The sequence below is a fragment of the Chiloscyllium plagiosum genome, unplaced genomic scaffold (genome assembly GCF_037043375.1).
Source record: "Chiloscyllium plagiosum isolate Xiang-an unplaced genomic scaffold, Cpla_swu_hap1 HiC_scaffold_13, whole genome shotgun sequence".
NCBI lineage: Eukaryota > Metazoa > Chordata > Chondrichthyes > Orectolobiformes > Hemiscylliidae > Chiloscyllium > Chiloscyllium plagiosum.
Genome location: NW_028270151.1, coordinates 43295811 through 43306936, shown reverse-complemented (window position 1 = coordinate 43306936; position 11126 = coordinate 43295811). Strand labels below are relative to the sequence as shown.

Sequence of the window (11126 nt, the reverse complement as noted above, 5' to 3'; positions counted from 1 at the left end):
GTGATAAAGACAGTGTACTTGTAACCAATTAAAACACACTAAGAATTATATGTGACACTTGGGACTCAGGCACTTCATCGCTTACCAAATACTAATCCCTAATGAATACTAATGAATACAAAATCAACTAGGCTGCACAGAAAGACAACTCAAATTCTTATATTTTCAGGAATAGTCTGGTATTTCACAGTAATCACTAGACAATTAGTTACGGAAGGAATTTTAAACAAAGCGCTTCTAATATGTGGATATGTGGTCAGACATTGATCACTCCAATAGGTGTTGGTTTGTGAGATAACTAACAGACCAATCACTAACTGAGACCTAGCCTTACATCCTGTTATCTTCAACATTCTCACGTACTTTGACACTTGCGATTGTTCGCAATTGCGTTCTTACAGAACTGGGAGCAACCTCATAACCTATAATAAAGATATCAACATGAGAAAGGAACATAAGTAAACAGCAATGAGTATATCAGCCTGATATGAACAACTTGACAATAGTTGCCTTGAAGTTTTGCTGTATCACAGTCACATGGAAGTACCGGAGATATTTTTCATAAGTCGTGGAATGTGGGTATCAATAGCAAGGTCAGCATTGATTGCCCGTCCCTAGTAACCATGAGAAATGCTGGCGAGCCACCTTCCTGAATCCTTGCCATCTATATGGTGAATGTGATGGATACGGAATTCCGGAATTTCGAACCTGCCAGGATGGAAGAGCGGTTATTTTTCCCAAGTCAGGATGGCGTGTGACATGGACGAGATCCTCGAGTTGGTGACATGCTCCTGCTATTCTTGTCCTAGGAGGTGGTGAAACTAGAAAGTGATAATGATACTTTAAACACCACTGCGTGTAATTGCAACACGACATATAGGGATCGCCGTGGTAATACTGGTGGTTCTGAAATGGACACGTGGCAACTGCGCATTCTGGAAGTCAGCCCAGTTGAAAGTCGTGTCTATTTTAGGTGTCACGTTTATCACTTTCGGAAGTAGAGTTCTTCACAAGCTCAAATTTAGCGGTGAGGTCAGTCAGCTCACATCACAAGTGATTTACTCGTTGGTTGTTCAAATGCTATAGAGGCATAAGCCATTTATTTACATGCGTCCTGAGTGCTGAAAGGAGTGTCAATGTTTAAAGCGTGACCAAATCAGACTCTGTTGTAAACTGTGTTAATAGTTAAGTTATTAACAGATGGAATGGGAATGTAATAAAAATCGATGACCCTCCTTTGCCATTTGCCACACACTAAAGCGGCATCGCAACTTGGCTCAAATATTGACCTGGATTCAACATTGCAGTTCAGTGGCTCTGATCTCAAACAATAAGTATGCGGACTGATTTCACAACATCAGACATAATTACTATTTTAGATGTCTCTGCTGCATCTGAAAACAGTAAACCTGACAGATTGGTTGGTTATACACCCTGAGGAACCGATCATGCCAAATATTACAAACTTCCAGAAAATCACGTTCTACCAAACCACTTCAAAGCACTCCAGACAGTTATGGGCAAATGCCGTGGACAAATACATAAATATTCATCAAGCTTTTAGGAAACCACTGTCTGCAAACTATTAGCCCCTAGTTTCCGAATGTTTTCAGTTTGTGTATCAAATGAAGCTCTTGGTCATCTCATTCACGGTTTGCCCTGCCACTTGGCAGAATTCAGAACTTCAGTTATTATTTATCGTCCCATCATGTTGGTGGTTGATGATGGTTTCAAAAAAATCTAATTTCTTTCGTCTGGGGAAACTAAATTAACTGAAACGTGTTGAATGTCCATGTCCATTCGTGTTGGCGCTGGCAGCTGAAGGGGAGAGACGCTGTCTTGTCGTGTGTCAGTCGTGTGACAGTACTTTCACCACGATCCGCGCTCTCCCCTGATTTCCGACCAGCTTTAGAAAAAGAAACATTTGAATGCTCGAACAATTATCACCAGAAGTGTGCCTGGAATGGCTAATACTGCTTAATCATTCTACATTTGGGCATTTCGAGAACCGTTCCAACAGGTTGAAATGCATACGGATGGGGAGGGGGGGGGGGGGGGAATAAACATTTCATTTAGTGTGACTAACCCTACCCTCTACAAAATTAAAATTACTTTGACTTGCCTCAAGGGTTTGTCTTATGGTCATTTTGACCCGATTTGCAACGATCAACTGACAGTCCTATACTAACATATTTTGGCGCACTTCTGGGTTCATACTTGACATGCTGATTAAATTGTCATTTCTATCTGTTTTGCAATCCTGTATATGCCGAAGTTCTTTACCGCCAAGCTTCATTGATGTGTGATATGAGCTTATATGTATTTATCAATTGGTTTGTACACAGGCTAAGTGCAAACATATTGGTGCACCTTTTCTTTCTAACTTTACTTTTCTCACGGTTCTTGAAGGGAGCAGTGACGTGATGTATGAGATTAGCGCTGACCAGGTGCAAGTCAGGTATAGAAAAACTGTGTACTCTGGATTTCAAAAGAGCTGCAGGGCTTGTTGGCAGGGAGGGACTCGCTTTGCTGGCGTTGTATGGGGCTTGAGTGTGAGAAAATCAGTGAGGCGTTTGCAAAACAGCTTCAGAACCTGAGGCAAAACAATTTACCAGCTCACACAGTCCCAGCCTGAACTGTCTCCCTGCACACAGCAAAACAATCGAGTCAGGGCCATCCAACGGACGCCTCCCAGTGTGCGCCCCTTTTTTTTGTTGGTATAAAGGTAAACATCAATCCTTTACAACCGACAACAGGTTGAATGGCACAGTCCCAATCCCACACATCATTCCACCTGTAACCATTGGAAATGTGAACACATTTATAAAATGTCGAAAGTGAGTGAGTGCTCCACTGTGTGATTACTGCACACAGTGACGATCCAGAATTCATTTATGGATATCTATTTTTCAATGGGACAGTTCCCCCCCCCCCGCAAAGAAAAATTCTATTAATAACAAATACGTTAAAGTAATGGTGCAGTGTTACATTTGGCAAGCCACGGCCGAATGTAGCCAGTGATTTTATAGAGAATAGATTAGATTACTAATCTATATGTTTGTGTTTAAAATGTATATAGAAGGTTTGAGGAGATACTGACAAATTCATGACTCGTCAATAATTTTATTTCGTCTAAATATTGTTGGAGGCCGTAAGACACGAATATCCCCCCAAAATATTCAATTATCTTTCCATAGTCCCGCTACTGTTCTGGCAGACCATTGGCTGTTTGTAAATGTAAGCTCCAAATCGGATCATTGGATAGCACTATCATCACAGCTTTTCGATGAGTTGAGTGGTTCTCAGTATTACATCCCAATAGACCGAAAAAGTGTATAATATTAATTAATTACTGATCAGGAGAAATGCCGCTTTAAGAAATGTCTAGAACCTCTCCTTAAATTATTCTAGCTGCATGCATGGTTTAAAAGTAAGCATCCCAGCATTGAAAGTATAAATGACTCTGTTAATGACTAAGGTTTAGTACAAAATGGCATGCTGAGACACCTCGAATACTGGTTTCGATCCTGTGTATGTAGGTTTATATTTTAGAAAAAAAAATATTTTTGTTGAACATTTACAAATAAAATAATTAAAAAGAAAAAATCGTGCTTTAAAAAGTTGTCGCAAATCGAAAACGCTGAGTGATTTATTCACTTTGTTGACATTTCCGCTTTAAATGGTTTTAAGCTAGAATGACGGAGGCGGTGGCTATCTGCTGTCCCCATCCCGCACCTTTAATGATTAGGGGGTCGCACTAGTTGCTTTGTTGGTAATTTATTAAAATTTCATCAATAATCTCCACAAAGCAAGTTCACGCCCCAGATACTGAACGTGACCAGGCCAGCGCACCAGACAATTTAAATAAAACACAATAAGTGCTGGGAATTTGCAGTAAAAATAAGATACTGAAAAACACAGAAGGATCGTGAGTGAGTGCAGATAAACATTTTTTATGAAAACATTGTTTAAAGTGTCCTCAGTAATGACAGATGCGAGTCTTATGTTTAGCGTGATCCAAAATATGACGACGCGTTAAGTGTAGAAATGTTGCAGTTTCAATGTGCAACATTTGTTTCTTTGTTTCGTAATGACGCACAAAGAACAAAAGCTGTTTTTTAACAAACTTTTTGACACTGTCTCAACTATTTAATGACTACTCGTTTCCTTATGAAGTTACCTCTGTGTGTTGGGTGGGGTTTTGTATAAATTCATAAAACAGAAATACATCATAATATTGACGCCCAGTCGTTTTTATTTGCATAACCTTAATAAACTTGTCTGAAAAAGGCAACATTCTCTTGGTCTCGTGGCAAGTCGTAAACTACGACAAACAACCTCTGAAATTGCACACACAGATTGGTAATCACTGCATTTCCTGAATAGCTGTGCGGTTATGACCATAATCCACAGTTAAATGCAGTGGCCGCAGTTAATCGACGTCTTTCGAGAATGTTCGTTTTGCAACCCGTACAATAGACGCAAAGAACAAGTCTGTGCTGTGCATGTTAACCGCACCTCTCTCCTGCCCTGCTGCCCCCAGAAGCCGGTCGGCCATTGCAACAATGTTTTGTGTGTGTGCGGGCAGTGATGAAGTCTGAGGCTCACCAGATGCATCTCTCCGCCGACAAGGACGCGGAGGGGCTAGCTGCAACCTGTTGGCCTGCTGCAGTATCTGATCCCAGCCTCTGGTGCACCATGCCCCTGCTGGTTGCTTGCCACGCGTCGAGGGGGTCCCCCGGCAGCACGAACGCTGGCCTTCCCTTCCCCCACCCGCTAACACGACCGTATCCCCCACCCCTCGTGTGTGGCTCAGGGGGGCCATCATTCGGCAGAGTCTGGTATCGCGTCCCTGGACGCGGAATCGACGCTGCTGATTGGGAGAGCCGGCTCTCGGGAGCCAGTGGAGGGGGAGGGGGCGTGGTTTTCCCAGGCTTTTCCGCAGCTGCCTCACCCGGCCCCCACACCTCCCGAGCCGGCACGTGCTCCCACCTGATAATGGAGCTCGCATGCCGACAGACGTCAGACCGCCTCCAGCGACCGGTGGCCCCGCCCCCCACCCCGGCCCTTTGATTGACAGCCCGCCCGGGCGACTGCCACACGTCGATTGGCCACTCGCCCCGCAGCGCTGCAGCCAATCCCGGCGCGTCGTCCACCACGAGCGGCGGGGGCGCGCCCCGGGGACGGGCTCGTGTGTGCCGCGCTCTGATTGGCCACAAGTTAGTGTGGGAAAGAAACTTTGAGAAGTTTCACACGAGCCGTTCGCGTGCAATGCCAGATATAAATAGAGGCGGCCAGAGCGGCGGCTCTGCATTCACATCACTGATAATAACACAAGTAAAGCAATAGACAGACAGGGAGCCTCATAAAATAAAAGTGCACCGCCCGCCTTGGAAATAAACTCGCAGGTTACCAGACGCGGAAAGAAGACAAACACACACTCACATATTTTTAAAGAAAGCTACAGATCGCAAGGAACAGATCGCTTCATTCTAATCTGCTGGAAACTTGTCTCAGAAAATGCCAGCAGATATCATGGAGAAAGCGTCCTCCTCCCCCGTGGCTGCCACCCCAGCTAGTTTAAACGCTACGCCAGATAAGCCAAAAACGGCTTCTGAAAATCGGAAGGTAAATACTTTGCCCACTCTTCGGGTGGTAGAAGTTTGACGCAGCATCAAAGAGACACTTATGTTGTGTTGCTTAATGAAACACCCGTTTTATTTTTCAGTCATCCAAACCAATTATGGAGAAGCGGCGCCGGGCTAGAATCAATGAAAGCTTAAGTCAACTTAAAACTCTAATCTTGGATGCGCTGAAGAAGGATGTAAGTATCTGATCATTTGTTTTAAATGGATGTGCCGAGACAGGAGGCGCTCAGTTCGTGCAGAGGAAGCGTGACATTTTCCCTCACCTATGCCTAATATATCTCTACAGAGTTCCAGACATTCAAAGTTAGAAAAAGCTGACATCCTGGAAATGACAGTGAAACATCTTCGAAATCTGCAGCGTGTCCAAATGACTGGTAAGTGTTTAATTCACAATTTATTGCTGTCTTGCTAACTTCCGCCTGTGGTCTCGCTGGTATTCGGTAACATTTCCCTGACTTGGCGAAAGTCAGGAGTTCCCACGGTCTGGGTTATTTATAGATTCCAACTTGGCGACTGTTTCTGTAGTCGCTCCTGAAATGTAAATAGCCTTATGTTAAATACTTGGAAATCATTTTCAGGACATTTACTTATCAATTTGTTTCAAGAGTCACTCACAATTGAAGCCAAACACACCTAACCCATTTGCATAGTTGTATGATTAATCAGTATTTGGAATGTCGTAATTCTAAAGCGCACATTATATACGTTTAGAAAACGGTATTATCAAAGAATTACTGAAGCTTAGAGATAGAGTGATTAAATTAGGCGATTCATTTATTTCTGTTTCTTTACGTTTTAGCTGCTTTGAGTACAGACCCAACAGTTCTGGGCAAATACCGAGCGGGTTTCAGTGAGTGCATGAACGAAGTGACCCGATTCTTGTCTACCTGCGAAGGGGTTAACACAGAAGTCCGAACCAGACTGCTCAGTCACTTGGCAAACTGCATGTCTCAGATCAACGCCATGAACTACAGCCAGGCGGCCCCCAGCCCAGCTGTGAGCGGCAGCTCCCACGCTGCTTTTGGACAACCCCTCCATGTCCAGTTGCCGGGATCAGGAGGCAGCGGCATGCCCCTGAACGGAGTCAACATGCCTTGCAAACTGGCGGCTGCTGAGGCGATGCCCGCTGCAGCGAAGGTCTACGGCGGTTTCCAGCTTGTGCCAGCGTCAGACGGCCAGTTTGCCTTCCTCATTCCCAACACGGCGTTTGGACCCAATGGACAGCTAACGGCAGGACCGGTCATCCCTTTGTATGCCAATGCCAACGTGAGCGCGTTGCCCTCCGCCCTGTCTCCGGCCAGCAGGTCCCCAGTACAACAGCCCGCTATCACCCCAGTAGCCGGCTTCCCGCTTCCACTCTCGGCTGCCACCACTGCAGTCAGTCCGGTCAGTGTGAATGGACCGACAGATTCCTCAGATTCCGTCTGGAGACCTTGGTAACTGGGGCATTTCGCGAAAAACAAGTGACTGGAAACTTTCTTTTCAAAAGCAAAAAGACTATTGTTTTTAAAGTCCATTTGATGTATAGAATTGTATAACAATGTCCACATTGTGCACTATATTTGTACATATTTCTAATCTTCATATCGAATTGCATTTGTCTTCTCAAGATATCTTTTTTTTGCTGTGTTGAAATGCCAAAGATTAAACTGAATGCTCTTAAAAGTAACTTCCTTTTATTTGGAAGATTTATATTTGAAATAAAAAGAAAACTAACATTAATACCTGTTGAGTGTTTGTCTTTTCCCTGAGCAGAACATTAGCACCTGAGGAAGGGTTGAATGGATGGTGTGTGGAAGTCAGCTCTCAATAACTGGATGGGGTGGGGTTGGGTGGGATGAGGAACCGTCTTGTGAACCCAGAATCAAAGTGAAACATTGTGGATGCTTCAAACACAGAGAATGTAAAACATGTTCAGAGGGTGAGGAACAGGAGGAAAAACCATTTCATGGGAAATGGACAAAATATAGATTAGTTTTAAGCAAAAGGTGGGAAGAAGAACAGACGGAAAACTGTGATAGAAATGGAAGAGAAGGGAGATTGAATGACAAAAGGACTGATGATGTAGGGCCTAAGAGAGTGGTAATATGACAAGGAAAGAACCAGAGATGGGAGGGGGGTGGTTGGTGTGGTGGTGACATCTTACTTAGAGTGATAATGCGAGTGATTGTGCAAAATACAAGTCGAATTTCGGAAAAAGTTTGCCCCCTTAACACTGACCTGGCACATGGCACCTCTTCAGAGTTTAAATTTGGCGGCTGGTCTGACTTATTGCTGAGGAATGGGACAATAAGCTTTTAATTCCGCGAAATCTGTGGACAAACTCTTTGCGATCAGATTTCGAGAAATCTGCCCTCCATATCGGGTTTCGCCTCTTAACAAGCATCGGCCAGAAAAGGCAGTTTTAAACAGTCACAGATTCTGTAGGGAATTTGTAGAGTTCCTACCACAAAACTTGTTGTATTTTGTCTGGTAACGCAGGTGGTTGTTCTCGAGCCCAGGTGGTGAGGACAAGGAGAAACAAGACAAAGAGAGAAAAATGTGAGTGAGACATATTAGCACTCGCAGTTGGCTGAAACTCGTAGGGTTTTACTTCAGAAAAGAAAAGGTTTGTTTTGTGTGAAAGTTACAAAAACAGGCTAATCTCTTTAAGAGCCCCAGGTGTTTAATGTGCTTTTCGCGTGGTTTAGCCAACAGCACAATATAAAGTATCCGGGCAAATCAACCCGATACTTAACCATATTATTCCTGAAGACTTGATCTCATCATTATGGCGAAGGTGCAGAACTATTCCGGGCCGCCTTCCGGTGGACTATTAACTTGTCGATCAAAGAAAGAACAATCACTCTAAATAAAATGTCCCATTTTGTTGCAGCTCATAGGGAGTACGCAGTTCTCACACTGACAGGCATTATGTTAAACACAATACCTGATTCCACATGGACTAGTTTTAAGTCAGGAAATTCGCGGCATCATTACACACAGTGGTGTCAGGGCATGCAGACTGCAGTAAAACGTTTTCACTCAAAAGCTTTTTGAGTGACCTTTACATCTCTTTGAACAAATGCACATGTAGTCTGTGATGCTTCCTTTTGCTGAAGAACTTAGGAAATTTGAACTATCCCTTATATTGAACTAGCGAGCAGCCTACACAGCTTTATAATATTACAATAAAAAGTGAATCTGCTAAATGCATTTTATGTGACTTTAGACTATTGAAGACAAAAGAAATCTTCAAAAAATAACCTGACAAGACACAAGCTCACAAAATATTTCGGTTGGTATGTAAAACTACCTTTCAGTTTTTAAAAGTTTGGTCAATGCCGCAATTATATGGTTAAATTGGACATCGTATGTTGTTTGAAGGTTGTCATTAATGTCAATTAACTTTTCCCACACTCCTTGCACATGAGAAGTGTAGCCTTGCTTCTCTCTTGGCGCTAAGTGCTACCATATGGTGCAATTTATTTCTGCGTTTATTGTATTCGGACAGCAGTTTATGATTTAGCTGAGTTCGTACCAAGCCTTGGGCTTCACTGCGGCCAAGGTGGTTTGCAGGCAAAGCTTCTGGCAGGAAATGAATAGCTCCCAGATGACATCAGAAACCTGAAAGGTCGTGAGAAAGAAGCGAACCCTTTGCAGTCGGCATGTTGCCAGTCGCTCGGAGAATGTTGGCTCGCGCGTTTCTGACACACGAGTTAGTCCTCCCGGAGGAGAGATCGCTTCTTGGTCCTAATTCCTCTCAGGATTCCACGAGGAATATTTCAGATATCAAGTTGTATTTATATAAGACATAGAAACGCACAGCCTACATTGCGGTGATCTGGAAGAAACGGTTAAATATTGGATCACAGATTTTAACGAATTAAAGTTACCTTGTTTGTATTTTTATATAGACATATTAAAAATGTAATAGGATCAAATAGATAATTTGGAAGTACTCAGACTTTACGACCTGACGAGATTCCCTGTAAAGTACCTCAAGTAGCTCGTATTACCAACCTCAAGAATGAAGCCAGTTCTCCGCCCCCCCCCCCCCCCGCCCCTCAACACACCGTCGGCCACACAGGTTAAAGTTAACTAAGATTGCTAAAGTTAACCTGATGTGTTACCCATATTGCATTGTTTCATGCCAGATAAATACTTGTTGAGTCTTTTCATGGTACTACGTTTTTTTTTAAGTCAAGTCAATACTGTACATCTTAGAAATCCATTAAGAAAAATAATAGACCTTAAGGCTGAAGTGGGTGAAACAGGATAGTGTATTATATCAGTTACAACCTCCGTTCTTTTATGTATCAATGGAATGAAATTACTGTGTCTTGAACGTGTGCAGTGAAACGGCCAAACACACTTGCCAATGATCAATCGGTAAATAATTATATCCAAAAATGCAGCAGTCAAAAAAAGTCATTACAAAGAAAGATTACAGTGTGAATGCAAGTCCCTGAGCAGCAACACAAGTACACTAAAAGTTTGATAATATTTCAAGGGTATATTAAGTTTCACATTTTGTTTCTGAGACCGTATGACTGTTTTGTTGCTGTTTGCTGTAGTTACAATGAAAATGTCACTGTAATTTGAGAACTTTTATACGTCCTGCACATATTGTGTTACTGAACTGTGAAAACCAATCTGCAAATATCCTCTTATATAAATGCCTTTACAGGATATTCACATTTTATTTGGATTTTGTTTACAATGTCAAAACAAATTATCCTGTCTGTAGAAGATAACAGCATTCAATATAAATTCCATATTACAAAATTATTCAATTCCTATGTTACAGACGAAATAAGCAATCTAAGAAATACCTTATAAAAATGTTACTGTCATGTTATTTAGTTTTTTTAGATTCATTTAAAATGCTCAAAATGTTTAATCTAAACAATGTGGTTTATTTGAACAGGTTTACATTAAAAACTGACAATGGATGTCTTTCTCATTCTTTACCATTGTGGTATCTTTTCCATCTTACTTTTGACCTAACTTATTTGAAGGAAATCTGTCATATGGAGTCAAGTTCTGAAGTATTAGCATCCCTCCGGCACTTTGTGACTATCCTTCGTGAGCCGACATGAGATGACTTGGCAAGATAGTTAACCATTGCATTAGAACTGAATCCAATCCTATTCTGACTGGACATCCACACCTGACTACTTTCCATCAAAGCTCTTATGTAATGATCAGAAACAAGAATTTACTCAATTAATATCGTTTGATTCTGAGGAATTCTGGTAGTCAGACTGAGACCAATTAATACAACACAAATTAGAGATCTAACATAGAATCTGCAGCTCTCTGTATCAATGTTTCATATGTGCCTTGCATTTATTTAACTTGCCATCAGAGGTGTTTCGATCCTTGTCTCTGATGAAATACGCAATATACACTATTAAGAACATTTTCACTGTATGTGATGTACAGCAAAGCAATAAACACATTTACAACTCTAATATATATCATTCAGAAATATCA

General features: G+C 42.2%; 1 protein-coding gene across 1 annotated transcript; it reads left to right on the top strand.

Annotated features, from left to right (window-relative positions):
- Positions 1–5293: 5293 nt before the first annotated feature.
- On the top strand, positions 5294–7370 carry hes1 (hes family bHLH transcription factor 1). The gene is made up of 4 exons (XM_043702936.2): positions 5294–5628; positions 5729–5824; positions 5935–6022; positions 6448–7370. Exons 1-4 carry the CDS (start codon positions 5521–5523, stop codon positions 7086–7088), a joined length of 933 nt encoding a protein of 310 aa, XP_043558871.1. The 5' UTR covers positions 5294–5520; the 3' UTR covers positions 7089–7370.
- Positions 7371–11126: the final 3756 nt, after the last annotated feature.